Source organism: Octodon degus, unplaced genomic scaffold (genome assembly GCF_000260255.1).
Source record: "Octodon degus isolate 3935 unplaced genomic scaffold, OctDeg1.0 scaffold00045, whole genome shotgun sequence".
Taxonomy (NCBI): Eukaryota; Metazoa; Chordata; class Mammalia; order Rodentia; family Octodontidae; genus Octodon; species Octodon degus.
The window spans coordinates 5,774,516-5,791,193 of NW_004524621.1; the positions used below are offsets into that span (position 1 = coordinate 5,774,516).

The following is a 16,678-nucleotide window of genomic DNA, read 5'->3' on the forward strand; positions in this document are numbered from 1 at the left end:
CTGGGAATTAACCAATAGGCTTACAGCCTTTTACTTGAATAAGTAAAAGAAGAGCCCGGAAGTCTCTCGCAGGGTTTCTTTGGAGCAGCTTCAATTTCACCATCACCTTTGGATGTCCTCTGGGCCTCCAGCTCAGATGCTCCAGCCTTCCAGCATCGACCCGTTGGCTTCCTGATACAGACTCCAACAGGACTCTGTGGTGAAATAGCTTTTTCATCTCCGCTGGATCGTTCAGCTCTCAGGTGTGCAGACAGCCCTTTTGTACTCTTCCACACCTGATGCTGTAAGCGGCCACTGCAACCCTACCTTGTAAATTCTACCTGTATAGTATTACATTAAATCTGTTACTCTAGTGAACACTGACTGAGACACAAGCAGTACACTTGTATGGTCATGACAGGCCACATGACCTCAGTCCCTAAAGACACATGCATCCACCCCAGCTGCTTGCCACTGTGCATCTGTGCTTGAATTTTGGTGCCTGGTTCCTGTTATGCATATATTAACTTGTTTCAAAATAATTTTCTTTTGAGACAGTCTTACTATGTAGCACAGAGTGGCCTTGAACTCACAATGTAGGCCAGGCTGCCCTCAAAGTCACAGTGATCATCCTGCCTCAGCCTTCTGAATCCTGGGTTTAAAGGCATGTGCCACCACACCCAACCCACAGATTATTGTAAAAACCTGTGATGGGCCTGTCAGATAGCTCTGTGGATTAAAGCACCTGCTTAGGCAGATGCAGGGGCCAGGGGTCCAATCCCTAGCATGCTGTGCCAATCCTCCCCCCACCCTGGGGCATGCTGAGGCTGCAACTGAGACTGGGCGTGGTGGCGCATGCCTACCAGCGCTTGGGATGCTAAAAAATAGGATAACTATGAATCTGATCTGTGTAGTGCGACTCTGTAGACCCTGTAAATTAAAAAAAAAAAAAAAACTGTGATAAATTAAAATACAACTTAATCACAGTTATGGGATCCAAAGAGAGTAGTGTTAGAGGGAAAAACACAACACTGGACGTGGATTCTTGGAAAGAACAGCCTCATCTAGGAGATGGAAGACAGCATATCAAATCTAAAGCAAGAGGAGAAAAGAAATAATAAATGGAGAGCAACCTCCTCACATGCTAGACACAAACTATATAGCCTGGGCTATTTAAAGGGATTTCATATAAAATTAAAAAGGAGTGGTTGTTTAAAAACTGGATAGCAAAGATGAATAAAATGGAAAACAAAATCAACAGAAAAATCAACAAAAACAAAAGCTGGTTCTCTGAAAAATCCATGAGGCTGATAATTCTCTAACCAAGCCAAGAGGAAAATCTACAGAGCATAAAGAACAAATGTCAGAAACAGAGAGGGAGGGGACATCATTGTGGATAACCAATAGATAACACAAGAAGCTCTAAGTCCAGAGATTTGACTGTACAGTGTCTTTCAGAAAATAAAAGCAGAAGGATATATTCTAACTCATTCTGTGAAGCCAGCATTCCTCTAAAACCAAAACCAGACAGAAGAAAAGGAAACTACAGGCTCATATCTGTAGTTCATATCTGTCCTGAATATGTCAGATTGGAGATGAAAAATCTTCAGCCAAATACTAGCAGGTCATGTCTAAGAATGTATAAAATAATCACATAACAAAACCAACTGATACTTACCCCAGATAACAAAAGCTTATTGAACGTTCAAAGATTAATGTAACCCATCATAGCAATTGGCTAAAGTACAAAATCACACCAACACATAAACAGGGGCAGAAAAAACATTTGCCAAAACCCAACACCTATTCAGGACAAAAGCTCCCGAAGCTTGCGAAAGAGGGAACATTCCTTGACTCAAGAACGTCCACAGAACAGCCACTGCTAACATCACACAGCACAGGCCTCCTGCTGAGGCCAGAACAGGGCAAGGATATCCCCCTTCACCAGCTTTTCAACACCACAGTGGACATCAGCTAATGCAATAAGAAAACACAAGAAAGGACATACAGATTGAGAGGTAGAAATAAAATTATCTTCATTTGCACATAATGTGACTGTCTATGTAGAAAATCCAAAAGAACTGGCCAAAAATTTCCAGAATTAATTTATAATTATAACAAAGTTGTAGCGCAGGAGATTAATACACTAAAGGCAGATGTTTTCCAATACACCAGAAGTGAATAACTGGAGTTTGAAAATAGAAATACAGTAATACTTACATTAAGATCCCCCAAATAAAATCTTTGTGTATAAATTAAACAAAATATGTATGTGATCTATAAAAAAGTACAGAACTCTATGAAAGGAATCAAAGATGGTCCAAATAAGTAGAGGGATATCGAGTATGCACACTCAGATATTCCCTGTGCATGAATGGATACCCTGTGTGTACGGACAGATAGCCTAGGTATGTAGACCGATATCCCCTGGTTCTTTTTTTTTTTTTTTTTTTTTTTTTTTAGGGAAAGGTCTACAGGGTGTTCAGGATCTCACTACTAGATCGGACTCATAGTGATCTTCCTGTTTGTTTACAGCCTCCCAAGGGCTGGGATTACAGGCGTGCACCACCACACCCAGTCTCAATTGCCATCTCAGCTCGCCCCAGGGGTGGGGCTGGCAAGGCAGGCCCAAGGGATTGAACCCCCAGCCCCCGCACCTGCTTGCAGGTGCTTTAATCCGCTGAGCTATTTGGCCAGCCCAATCTGCTAGTTCTGAGTGTTGTGGAGATGTCAGCTCTGAAGGTTCAACTTGCTGTGCAGGTACAATACAATGCTGACCAAAATCCCTGTGCATCATTCAACAGATGTCAACAAACTGGCTCTGAAGCCTACATGGTGAGGTAAAGTCTGAAAGAACCAACATATTGAAGTTGGAGTGACACCACCTAACTTCAAGACTCACTAGAACATCCTAGCTACAGTGATCAAGACAGTGCAGTACTGATGAAAGAACAGAGAACCACACTGATGGAAGAGAACCAAGAGCCCTGAAACAGATTCACACAATGCACAGTCACTGGGATTGACACTGGGGTGAAGCAAATACAGTGGGACAAAGATAGCCTTTTCAACAAATAGTGCTGGGACAGGTGGAATACAAAAGACCCAAATCAGATCTCCCATTCTTCTTAAAAATTGATTCAAGGTAGGACACAAACCAAAATGAAAACTGTAAAATGCAAACTTAAGAAACTCCTCAATTACGCAGAAGAAAATCTACATGATCTGGAGCCTGGGGTGTCTTTAAAATACAGAACTCAGACATGATCCCAATGGAACCCACCAATCAGCTGCGCTGTACTGAAACGTAAAACTGCTGCCCTGTGAAGGCACTGTGAAGCAACGCAAGCAAATGGCCTGGAAGAACAACAGCTGAGCAGGATTTAACAACAGCTGAATTGTCATTAAATTATACTACAAAGGTACTATGATAAAATCAGCATGGTACTGGCAAAAACAAAAAACAGATGCGAGGATCAGTGCAACAGATTAGGATTAGAAGATGAAATACAACTACAAAAATACTCAGCCACCTTATCTTTGATAAAGAGGCCAAATATGTCCACTAGAAGAAAGATAGCCTAACAGATGGTGCTGGAAAAACTGGCTTTCCACATGCCAAAAACTAAAACTAGACCCAGGTCTATCGCCATGCACTAAACTAGAGTCAAAATGAATTAAAGATCTAAACATTAAAATGGAAACACTAAATCTACTAGAAGAGAAAGTAGGTAGAAATCTTAAAGACATAGAAGTAGGCCGACAGTTCATGAATAAAAACTAAATTGCACAGGAAATACTGCCAAGAATCAACAACTGGGATCTCATCTTATTGAGAAATTTCTGCAAGCCAAAAGATATCAACAGAGTGAAAAGACAACCCACACACTGGGAAAAAATCATAACCAACAATCACTCAGACAAAGGACTTCTTCTATCTAAACTTATATAAAGAACTTAAAAAATCAACCCCCAAAATTTAAAGACCCAATCCAAAAATGGCATGTGAGATGAATACACACTTCTCAGAGGAAGAAATACAAGTGACAAATAAATACATGTTCCACAGCACTGGCCATTCGAGAAATGCAAATTAAAACAATATTGAGATACCATCTCACCCCAGAAAGAATGGCTAGCATAAAAAAAAAATCAACTAATAACACATGTTGGAGAGGCTGTGGGGAAAAAGAAACCTTCTCCACTTCTGGTGGGAATGTAGACTGGTACAACCACTATGGAAATCAGTGTGGAGACTCCTCAAAGAAATAGGACTGGAAATTCCATTCAACCCAGCTATTCCCCTTCTGGGTATTTTCCTGAAAGAACTGAAAACATCATACCATAACGATATATGTGTACCCATGCTTATAGAGCACAATTTGTTATAGCCAAATCTTGGAAACAACCAAAATACCCATCATTTGAGGAATGGATGAAAAAGATGTGATATTTTTATACAATGAACCTACTACTCAGCTGTATAGAAAGGCAAACTCAAAGCCTTTATAGGTAAATGGATGCAATTAGAGGCTATACTCATAAGTGAAATAAATCAGACTCACATGTGTAAATATTGTATTGTCTTACTAGTGTAAGAACCTGAAAGAATAAAACCTTAAAGGTATAATAGAGATAGTAAAATGGAAAGAAACTGAACTTAAGGATTAGACAACGAAGATGAGAGAAAGGAGAAAAGATAGAAAGGAAGAAGGGAAAAACATGCAAGTATTTAGACAGTGTGGCTGAGATGACTGTACTCAAAATTTTCATCATTTTTTTTTAAATAGCAGTTAATGTTTAGAATTTTCACCTTGACTAACTCTGTATGCTGATATCTGGGATCTGAGAAACTACATCAAGGACAGCAATACGTAATACAAAACCCATGGTTGAATTCCTCTCATCTTGGTCTTCTATTTTTTTTTTCTTTTTTTGTATTTTTTAAGGAAGGGTATACAGGGTTTTCAGGGTCTCACTATTAGATGTACTCATAGTGATCCGCCTGTTTACAGCCTCCCAAGAACTGGGATTACAGGCGCGCAATCACGCTGTCTCAATTGCTGTCTCAGCACATCCCGGGGGCGGGTCTGGCACAGCAAGCCCACAGGGATCAAACTCCTGGGCCCCTGAGACTGCTTGCAGGTACTTTAATCCACTCAGCTATTTGGCAGGCCCTCATCTTGGTCTTCTAAATGTGTACTGTTTCTCATGTCTTATCAATTATTATACTCTCTTTAAAATAAATTAAAACGAAAAAGAAGGAAAAAATTAAGATTTCTTGAAAGCAAGTGCCAATATTCAATTATTTCCCCAATCCTGCATAACTATATCTGTTAATCTAAGCAACAGATTTGACGATAAGAATAGATAATATGCAACCATTGTTAATTAGCTATTCCTGTTTTGAAAATCTGCAACATATGTATTGTATGTGACGCTGTTTGTGTCTTTTTTTGTATTTGTTTTTGCTTCTGTTTTTACTCTTCAAAATAATTAAACTTTTAAAAAATCTTGAAATGTGGCACACATCTGCAACTCCAGCATTCGGCAGGCTAAGGCAGGAGAATTGGTATAAGTTTGTAGGCTGGGCTACAAAGTGAGTTCAAGGCCAGCCTAAACTACACAAAGAGACCCTGTCTCAAAGAAAAGAAAAAATCGTGAAACAAACGCCTTTAAAAATTCAACAGAAGGCTGGCCAGATAGCTCAGCGGATTAAAGCACCTGCTTAGGCAGAGGTAGTGGCTGGGGTTTTGATCCCCAAGCCTGCTGTGCCGGCCCCACCCTCAGGGCATGCTGAGATGGTGGTTGAGACTGAGCATGGTGGCATGCCTATAATTCCAGCACTTGGAAGGCCGTAAACAGGAGGATCACTTTGAGTCCGATCTATGTAGTGAGACCCTGTAAACCCTGTAGACCCTGTACTAAAATACAAAAAAAAAAAAGAAAAAAGAAAAAAAAATCCAAGAGGGCTGGGGAGATAGCTCAAGGGCATAAGTACCTACCTGGCAAGCCCAAGATCCCAAGTTCAATCCCCAGTACTACAAAAATTAATTAATTAATTAAAATAAAAATTAAACAGAGAACAAGTGAGGCTAAAACAAGCAGAAGATCTCAACATGTACCTACCAAAGATGCTCAGGCAGGCAACAAACATGTTAAGGTGCTGCTCACCATGGGCTCTGGGACCTGCAAATCATGGCAGCAACTGAGACACCACTGAGACTCAAAAGGCCCAACCCAGGACACTGAGACTGCTTTGCACAGGGGTCAGCACACACACAAGCCTGCACATGGACATTTCTAACAGTTATATTCAGAATCGGCAGATTTAGAAGCAGCCGAGGTGCCCTGCCAAGGCTGAGCACTGGAGCATCCAGACCGGGGTATCACCAGCACAACAGAGAACAAGCGCCACTCTGTGGCAAGACCTAAAGCTCACATTACTATGAGAAAGAAGCCACGTGGGCTGCCCGCTTCAGAACTGCAAGCACAGGATATCCAGGAAGAAACACAGAGACTGTTTGGAGGCTGATAGGGATCTAGGATAAAGACAGGGGAAGAGCTCTGCAGGGCAGTGAGACACTGCACCCCATGGTGGCTGGTCAAGGATGTTAGGTGCTCAGGCTCATTGCTGTCAGAGGCACCACTGGGTGGAGATGCCAACGCAGAGGCTGGGCGGGGCTTAAAGGGAATCTGTACTTTTCCCCAGCTGTGGTGTGAACCTAAAACTTCTCTACAAAGTTAAGATGAAACCTAACACGAGATAGGATAGCAGGCAATATTGGAAGGACATATGCCGCCAGCAGGGCTAGGGGTCCTGGAGTCGGGCTGGAGAGCCTCCTGTGGGCTGCAGTACCTCAGGTCCCAGGACTCTCTGGTGCACACTGAGTCCCACAGCCTGCTCCTGGACCTGGGAGACCTCAGTGTGCAAAGCAGTCCCGTGCCTGTCCTGCAGCTCAGTGCAGTGGGACAAATGGCAAGCTGGTGACAGTACAGACCTATATGTCTTTACAGACCACAGCTCCAGTATGGGCAGCAGGCTGGGGCACCTCTTTGGCCATGGTACACAGAGCAGTCTGCTTAGCTGAACCTAGAGACACCAGAGGATCCTGGCAGAGCCACTCAGGGCTGAGGGGCCTCCGGAGCAGAAAGCACAGAAGCCAGCCACGGAGTCAATGCAGCCTGGCTGGGACACTGTTTAATGAGGCCCAGTGTGAGGGAGGAGGGATGGGGCCTGAGTTTGGCTTCTGGTAGACATGGGCAGTGGTCCCAAACTATAGGTGAGAAGTGTCACATGCCACTTGGATGTGCCACATGAGGTGGCTCTGCAGTGAGGACTGGAACTGGAGATTTCTGGGCCAGGAGAGGGGAGAGGTACCCAGGATGGTGAGGAGTGAAGATGTCTGGGTGGGTGGAAAGCAAGTAGGTGAGAGATACCTGGACCAGGTGCTGGGTGGGGCAGTGGGCATGGCAGCAAGGGCAGCTGGGACCAAGGGGTTAAATGTAGGGAACAATGGGTAGCTGTGAAATGTCGGGCAGCAGCCATGGCGGGGCAGAGGACACAGATGCAGGGAATATGGGGTTTGGGGAGGGCTCCTGGAGATGATAAGCCCTGTCCCGTGGAAGGGTGCAGCAGGCAGTCACCTATGAGTCATCCTGGACACCTGCAGCCTGAAGGTTCTGCTGCACACTCTGATGGTGGTGTGTGAACCCACAGCCTTTTCATCTGGACTGCAGAGGTTCCCAGATCCAGTCCCACTGCCCACAGCCCCTTCCATCCACACCAATGCTGGCTTCCAACTCCCAGCTGCTCTTCCATTGCCTGGGCTTTGTCCCCTTCTCTGACCACCTCACCTGTGCCTGGCCCTGCCCACCCCTCTCCCAGTTGACTACATGTCCACCCTACCCAGCTGGCTCCAGGGCCCAGCAGACTTTGAGGCCAGGCAAGGTGCTGTTTCTGACTCGTAAGACAGTTCCTGGCACGAGGAAGGATTCAGTCATGGCCAGTCAGTGGCTGCCACCTTACCTTTGGTCTGCAGCAGCCCTCCCTGGACTCCCATCCATGAAGCTCAGGTCTAGGGCCTTCCTGCCTGGACCCAGGTCCAGGAGCATCCACATGGACAGACACCTGCAGGCCTGACTGGGCCAGCCAGAAGCACTGTATGGTCACCATGCTGGGCACAGTGAGAGGCTGGGGGCATAGCTGGGTGTTTTCAGACAGACAAGGTGGTTTCTCCCAAGCCCTGCAGTGCTGGTTAACAGCAGCCATTTCTCAGAGGTTCCCAAAGCATTGCACTTCCTGGACAGTCACCTACCCTCAGCCAGTCACCTGCCCTCAGTGACACTCTAGTGAGACAAGGGGCTGAAACCTAGGCCATGGGTCACTTCCTGTGTGTGGGCACTTCACACTCCCACAGCATTGGAAGTTGCCTGTGCTGTACTGGGACCAGATTTCCTTCCCCCAGCACCCCTGTTGCTTCTGCACAGGGTCCCAACTGGGCACCATTCCCAGGTGGTGAAGGCACACTGGTCACTTCCTAGGTAGGTTCCACCATACTTCCCAGGCCCCTTGAAAGCAGATGCCATCATGTGGCAGTCTGACCACAGTGTGCTGCCATCCTGAACGTGCCAGGGGTGGCCCCAGGAACACACACCTACCAGGGCAACCACACCTGTTCTCCCTACCCTGCAGGGACAAGGTGAAGCCCACAAGGACACATGGAGCCTGGTTCTCTGGTGACTTGGGCCCCGGCCAGTGACTGTGAAACAGGTGGGAAGACTTGCGCAGAGTCGACTTTGGACCTGGTCAAAGGGACAACCAGGAGAGTGGGCAGGTGTAGCCAAGCTCAGCAGACACCAGCAGGGGTTAAGGGAAAGCTTAGGCCGTGCCAACCACACCCCAGGTCAGTCAGAACTCAGCAAAGACCTTGATAGCCCCGACTACCAAAGGGGACCAAGGATAGCTTGGGTGCCTGAGTGGAGTGCACAGGGGCATGCTGCCACATGTATACTCAGTGTGGGAGAAGAGCCACTGTGGGCCACTGGCAGTGCAGGCTGAATACAAAAGACCCAAGGAGACACCCAGGGACAGTGCCCAAGCCCAGCATGCCCAGATGTCCACACATGGGCAGTCACGCATCAGGGAAGCAAAGGACCACAACGTGAAGGCACTGAGGGACAAGGCTGAGTGAAGGGCACAGGAGGGAAAGTGGAGAGTTCCCAGCCTGCAGGCAAGCATATGGACTATGGGCCAGATCTGTACTACAGAACTCCCACATATGAACATACATGCTCATCAACATAGAAGACTGCCAACTTCTGGCAGCCCAGGAGGCTCAACAACCTCTGCTAATGGCCATTTGGACAGCACCAGGTTCTTGCCCAGGGCCAACTGAGGGAGGCCTAGCTCTGATGGGAACCACAGGCCACCAAGAATCAGGGTCCCACGGAAACTGTAAGAACCGGAAACTGTAAAGCTCGGACAGCAGTAGAGCCACCCATCCCACCAAGCCCGAGGGTGGTTTCTCTACCCTGAAGGCTGAGTGCCTTCCCTCTCAGGGCCTGGACTCGGTTCCAGCCAACATCTAACGTGAGTGGAAGAAGAGAACTCCTGAGGACCTGCCAGCACCGCGCTGCAGCGCGCCATCAAGGACATGTCTTTGGTAGCTGCTTCCTGGCCTGCCTATCCAGCAGCCCCACCAGGAGGGAGAAGGTTCCAGAATGGGCAGTGTGTAGATGCTCACATTCCCACCGAGATGTTTTTCCCAGACCAAAACCACATGGAAAGGACACAGTGCACCCCAGTCCCCGTTCCTCCAGCTCTGGAGGCTGTGCAGGCTTCCTCCTGAAGCCACAGTCTAGGAACCACCCAGTGGCTGGGACCAGGCTAAGCGTTAACGATTTCCCCTTTCTCTTGAAAATTAGGAGAACTGAGATTAACTGAAAAGACCTCACTTATAACCCGCTCCCCAGTTTCAGAGGCCTGAAACAGATGTCAAAAGTTTCCAATCTGGAAAGTTTATTCTCCAGGGCTAATGGGACTACCGGCTCCAGAAATTCCCTTGTTTTAATTAGCACATTATTTACTTCATGTTATAGAACTTTCCTTTATCTGTGAACATGGTGCTCCTCATACCCCAATTATCAGACTTGTAACCTTAAAACATTTCTGCATCTAAACTCTGAACCATCAAACCTGAGAGTGAAAATAGTTATTTCTCTACTTGGTTCCTGTCTGGCTCCAACTTCAGTTTGCAGGACACATGGGTGAGGGAAGTCACCCTGCTCCTGTGGCCAAGCAGGGACCACTGCCTGGAGCCCCCCCACCTCATGTGTCAAGGCTCCCTCCTCCAGGAAGGTGCCTAGGACCTGAGCTGATCACACTGTTGCCGAGTGCCCAGCGACACACCAAGGGCACCGCTCCTGGTAGTGGGTAGGTGAGGCCGTTACTTCCGGGTGAGCTCCAGCACGCTCTTCACCATGACTCCAATCCCATCGTGAATATGGTGCAGCTCAGTCTCACACATGAAGGCTGGGGTCGTGACCACCTTGTTTTTCTGGTCCACATGAGCTTCGTGCACCGGGTTAAGGAAAAGCCATCCGTAAGGCCTGATTTAGGAGGGCCTGGGTTCCTACGGGCTGGCAGCCTCCAGTAGGTCAGTCCCTCTGGGAACCACTGCGGACTGCCTTCCTGAGTCTCAGAGCCCCAGGGAGATCCCACCCCCACCCCCAGCAGGCACACACATGCCCCAGCACCAGCTGTTGCCATCCCTCTGGGTCCCAGGTCCTGGATGCCCTTCTAGTGCAGGGATGGTGCCCAGGCTGAAGCGCTGCCACCTGGGTGTGGCAGAGGAGCTCAGCAGATGGGTGCAGGCCCACCACCCCTCACCTACCACACAGGCCCAGCCTCCCTGCCCATCAGCCTTGCCCCCCCACTTCCGCTGACCAGCGAGGTCAGTGTGGAAGCTCCCAGGGAAGGGCCACCCAGCAAGGGTGCCATGGAGGGACACAGGGATGCCCGAGAGTGACTCCCACCGCAAGGATATGGTCACACCCTTCACACAGTGCTTGGCACCCAGGGCCTTGATGGCCTCTGCAGTCCCAGCGTAAGGCCACTTGCCGCCCTCTTCCTGCTCATGGCCCACAGTAACCTCAACACCTCTGAGCACTTTGGCTGCAAGGACAGGTGCAATGCAGCACAAGCTGTAAGGGGAGGAGGTACGTCAGCACTGGGACTCACATCATGGGCAACAGCAGGTGGCAGGAGCCTGGTGCTCGCCAGCTTCTCCCTCAGGCACCAGAAGTCGCAGCACTGGGGCAGCCAGGGGTGCAGCTGTGGCAGGCAGGTCCTCAGGTGAGCGACCACATGCTATGGAGGTCAGAGACCTCTGGTGGGGCCTGCATACGCCTGACTCAGAGGAGGGTGCTAAGTGACTGTCAGGGAGGACCTGCATTCACAGCTCTGGAGGTCACAGGGGCTGGGTGGCCTGCACCCCACTTCCTTCAGCCACGTGTCTGTACCCACTCTGCTCTGGCAGGGACTCTAGTGCCCCTGGGCAGACTCCAACACACAGGAAGCCGCACTACACCACTGCCAAGTGACTAGGTGCCACCTCACAGCTATGTAGCACCTTCCTGGGCATAAACAGAGTATCCTGGCCAGCACACAGACAGAGATGGACCCTTGATGCAGGCCAAGGCTATGTCTGCCCAGGCCGCCTTGGATCCAGCCTTGCTGCAGCAACACACTGAGGCTGAGAGGGATGGACCGGGACAGGATACTTCTGGAAGGGGCAAGAATCCCAAGCATCTTCTCTAGGGCAGGAGCACCCTCATCCTGTTCCATCCACATGACAAATGGTCACCAGAGCTGACACTGAGAGCTGAGAACACCTCAATGAAACAGCAGACAGCAGGGGTTTCCTAGGCCCCCAGCTCTGAGCAACAGCTGGGGCCTCCCTACCCCAGCCTGGTGGCTACATTACCCAATGGGCTTCCCAGCCTTGTGGAACTCCTTCAAGACTCGTGCCACATCCTCGTTGACTCTGCAGTCCTTCCCATCCACAGCGAATGTGCTCCTGCCAGCAGAGGAGAGGTTGCCTCAGCCCATTCTACTTTCATGTCTGCCCAGGGCTCCCCGACACTCCACCTCAGTGCCTTTGAACTGGCTCTGCTGACTCCCAGGGGACCTGAGTGGACATGTGTGCACAACCTTTCCCATAACCATGCTGTCACACGGTTTTCCAGATTACACCAGGGTTGGCAAAGGCAGGGGGGGACACCAGACCCAGGTTGGCCAGACTGGGACCATGGTGCCCTGCAGAGTCCGGGTGCAAGAGCCCTGGAAAACTTTTAGGAAAGGAAACGTGACCAGCCAACAAACAGCAAAAGGTGCTGGCTTTATCAACAATGAAAAAACCCTCTAGGTTCTCTATTTTGTTCTCAGATGTGAATCAAGAGCTGGGACAAGGGAGGGAGGTCTCTGCTGTTGTCAGCAGCGCAACCTTACAAAACTCTTCTCAGCTAACTGTACAAAAGCGTCCTGCCTGGCATATAGTTTCCTACTTTCTCATGCTGCTCCAGTTCTACTCCTGTTCTAGGACAGTCTCAGCACTTGTACAGAGCCTGGAAACCTTGGAGTGAAACCCAGTCCATCCTGAGGTGGCCAGAGCCAAGTGTCCAAACACACCAAGCTCCCAAGACCCCCAAGTGTGTAGGGCAAGCACACCTCCAAACTAAGTACAATCTAGACTGATGCTGGAATGCCACACAGCCACCAGAAGGGACCAGCTTGTCCCCCTGCAGGATCTGTGTGCCTGAGCAGCACCTGGGCCAGCTTTAAACTGGATTTCTCATGGAAGTCCATACACAATGGAGTGCTCAGGCTGTGTGATCACATTCTAGCCACACCCCACAAGACTGCCACGAGTGCGTGGAGCTGGAGCATGTCTGGGAGAAGGCTGGGCTCAGCAGCAGGGGCAGCTATACGCTCATACTAAGCCTCTCCTTGGATGCGTTCTCACAGGCTGTTACCAGCTGCCTGGTGCATGTGCTAAGTCCCAGCTGCTTGTTGTCCTTGGACTAACAGCGAAGAAAGCTCAGAGGAACTGCTGGTTTGGTGACCACATGGGTTCGGCTGGGGCCTTGCCTCAGTGGGCTGCCTCTTCCCTGGACACGTTGGGGAGAATGGGTGTGGCCACCAGGAACATAGCAGTGTGTCCATACACTTAAACACATGACTGTACTGAAATGCAGGCCTGCCTCCCTCAAAGTCCAACTGTCTAAGCAGACCGTACCATCAGCCACTCAGGCATCCACAGCTCCTGACGAGGCCACCACTGACCTTCTGTGCATCAGGCAGAGCACTGGATCAGAGAAGCACCTGAGAGCACAGCCAATCTTTCCAAGAAACCCTGGTCCTGTTGCAAGCAAAAATCTGCCAATGTCCCATCTCACCACGTCCCGACAGGATCACAACAGTGAGGAACAAGGAAAGGGCAGGAGCCATGCTGATTGGGAAATGGTGCCACAACAAAGGCCACAGTCTTGGGAAGGAGTCCTGATGCTGACGGGTAGGGCAATGAGGCTTCAGAATCAGGCAGGCACCCTTGGCTACACCTCAGAAAGCAAAGTCACTCTGTTGGATATAGGGAAGTGAGAAAATGGTGAACTTGTCACTGACCACAGGGCAAAGGATCAAAGCACCTTGCTGGGACCAGCTTGGGCTAGGACCAGGGAATGTGGACAGAGCTCCAGGACCTAGAGGAATCAGCATCCAGGGGCAGGCAGGGGAGGAGCCAGAGGGCAGGCGGCTGGAGCCCAGGGAAGTCCTGCTTGGGGCCTGACTTTAGGGTGCAGGAGAAAAGGGCATCTCCTGGATCAAGGCTCTATGGGGGCTGAGGATCAACACAGAGATGGAGGAGGGAGGCTAGGAGCCTCTGGCAGCAGAACTTAGGTCCTCTCCTTTAGGGCAGGGCTCATGGCCCTCACCTGCAATTAACAGGCATAGCTTGGGACTTGCAGGTACTGGCAATGCTTAATGGGGCTGACTCCTATGCCACAGCATGGAAAGCACCCCATCTTCCTGACTAGCGACAGCAAGACTGTTGGTGGACCTCCTGAATCCCGGACTCCAGAGCTCTAAGCTCTAGAGACTCCCATTGGATGGCCAGCCAGGGGCAGGCTCAGGGAAGGCTCTTGCTGGGAAGTGGCCATGCACTGCCACTCAGGCAGGAACAGGCTGAGGATGGCACCAAGATAACTCTCACAAAGGCCCAAGAAGGGAGAAAGGAACTACAGAGGTGAAAAGGGTTCCAGCCAAGGACCCTTAAGGGCCCAGGGTGCAGGTCAGTGCAGGTCAGCTCCCATGCCCACGAGAGCCACTTCCCACAGCAATGTACAGCAAGAGAGGCCCTTCCTGCTTGGGCCATCTGCAAGGCAAATCACTTACCAAAGGGCAGCTTCTCCTGCAACAGATTTTGTGCAGGAAGTGGCTGCTGTGAGGGACAGACTGACTTCCCAGGAACAGAGACCTGAATGGCTTCACACAGAGGACCCCACCCACCCCAATGTCTGTCAGGGACTAGGAGGGCTCAGAGAGGAGAAAGCAGAGAGCCGCCATTGCTGAGGCAGCCTCTGGCGCAAGCATAGTCCAGACCTGAAGCTTGCTTACGCACAGGTTTTTGGCAGCTCCGAAGCCTCCAGGGAAGATGGCTGCATCATGGTTGGCTGCGCTGAGCTGGGCCAGGCTGTTGATCTTGCCTCGGGCAATCCTTGCAGACTCGGTCAAAACATTCCTGGGAAGAGCACAGATGATGAAAGGATCAGTCACCTGCAGGGATAGCTCAGGCCCAGCGGAAGTGTGCTCACACATGGAGACCTAACAGACCCAACGCTTCCCAGACAGAACATGTGGCGGGGCCTGGCACCCTCGAGCCTAGGCTAGGCTCTGTCAGCCTAGCCCTCCAGGACCAACACCAAACTACTCAGAAATCAGGAGCCAACAGGAAAGAGGTCCCTGTGCATCCCTGGAGCAGGCAAAATTCAATGTAACCCATCAGGACAGGAGTTAGCAGATGCCAAGAAGCCACCACTCAGCAAAAACTAAGCCATGCCAGGACCATGCCAGGATGCTATGGCAACCGTGGCTATGGGACTTTGGGGGCCAGTGTTCTCAGAAGAGGAAGGGTAGGCAGGGTGCCTCTCCCCACCCCTCCCTGTCTGAACCCAGCTGGAAGGCACTTGGGGACACTCACAAAGGCTGTCCTCCACAGTGAGGGCAGAGGCCAGCGCCACACATGCCTTGGGACAGACATGCTGCTGGAACTGAAATGTGGAGCCCAAAAGGTAACCAAGGAGAACAAATCAAAAGTATTGCGAAATGGAGATGGTGGCTAAGTGTCTCTCCCTGCATGGTTAAGTCCAGTCTATAAGACACATCCAGAAACTGTCACACAGCCTGAACATGGACCTGCTCTGGTTCTCTGAAGGTTGTCCCTGGGTGTGGTCAATCACATGCATCTGAGGGATGTCAGGGGCAAAGATCTGGACCTCAGCTCCTCCACGGCTCAGGTGCACCAGGATCCTGTGTAGAAGGAAACCACACAGACAGCAGTTCAGAACATACCCGACTCACAGTGCACAGTGGAGTTGTTACAAAACAGGTTCTAGTTAAATGACAGGCACAGCGAACACCTATGTTCAGAACATCACTTGCTGACAAAAACACTTGCATCTCTATCTCACTGCCTGCTGCCAGCCAGGGCCAAATCACAAGAGCATGCTAGGTAGATGTGTGACCCTATGGCTTCCTGAACAATGGGGTACAGGGAGCACTGAGAGAACTGCTCATGTTGTCAGGGTGCTGCAGGCCCCCTGCCCTCACCAAGGCCCACAAGACCGCCTATAGCTGCCCAGGGGCTGGAGGAGGAACACCAGCAGTACACAGTGCTTTAACAGGGCACCATTAACTGTCCCTGACACAGGTAGGGAAACTGAGGAGAAAGGTAGTATCCTGCCCAAGATAACAGAGCCTGGCATTCATGATCTGGCCCTGGCCACCAGGAACCCCAAACACAGTACCCCCTCCCTCCCCCCACTGCCTGCAAGGTGCCCTTGCTCCAAACCCACAAAAGAAAGAGCATCCAGGTGCTGGACCCACTAGAGCAGCCCCCGAAGGCTTCCTGTGTCTGGAGCCACCTCCAGGCCCACACTGGCAACCATCCAGCAGCTGTCTGCAGAACCGCAGCCTCAGCGTGCACTGTGAGGACTGAAGTTCGATGCAGCAAATGAGTCCTCCCAACTCTGAGCCAGCTGAAGTAAGGCAATGGTGACTGCCTAGGCTTGTGAATGAGGCAAGGCACTAATCATAGAAGCACCTGAGAGCACAGCCAAGAAACCCTGGTCCTGCTGCAAGTGGGTTGTCTCCACTCCACTGATTGTGTTCAAGGCTTTTCTTTTCTTTATTTATTTATTTTTCGCCATAATTTTATTGAGAAACAAATAGCAATGAGACAGTCCCAAATCAAACTGGTAGGGCAGTTTCAATAATTAACACATTGCATACTCTCTTCCTAGTGGTTATTTGCTGTACAAGATGTAGACATGATATCCTATTTACAAACACTATTAGAACAAATCCCTCTATTCATTAAGAGAATGTAACTATATATCTATCCTAACCATTTTGAACACACAG

General features: G+C 49.8%; 1 protein-coding gene across 1 annotated transcript in view; it reads right to left on the reverse strand.

Annotated features, from left to right (window-relative positions):
* Positions 1-9,976: 9,976 nt before the first annotated feature.
* CUNH21orf33 (chromosome unknown C21orf33 homolog) overlaps positions 9,977-16,678 on the reverse strand; it is an 8,582-nt gene continuing 1,880 nt past the window's right edge. The window contains exons 3-7 of the mRNA XM_004631956.2: positions 15,452-15,565; positions 14,658-14,777; positions 11,967-12,059; positions 11,028-11,184; positions 9,977-10,556 (exon numbers count right to left, since the gene is read on the reverse strand). Coding sequence (XP_004632013.1) covers positions 10,428-10,556; positions 11,028-11,184; positions 11,967-12,059; positions 14,658-14,777; positions 15,452-15,565 — 613 coding nt within the window. The 3' untranslated portion in view covers positions 9,977-10,427. The remainder of the gene's footprint in view (positions 10,557-11,027; positions 11,185-11,966; positions 12,060-14,657; positions 14,778-15,451; positions 15,566-16,678) is intronic.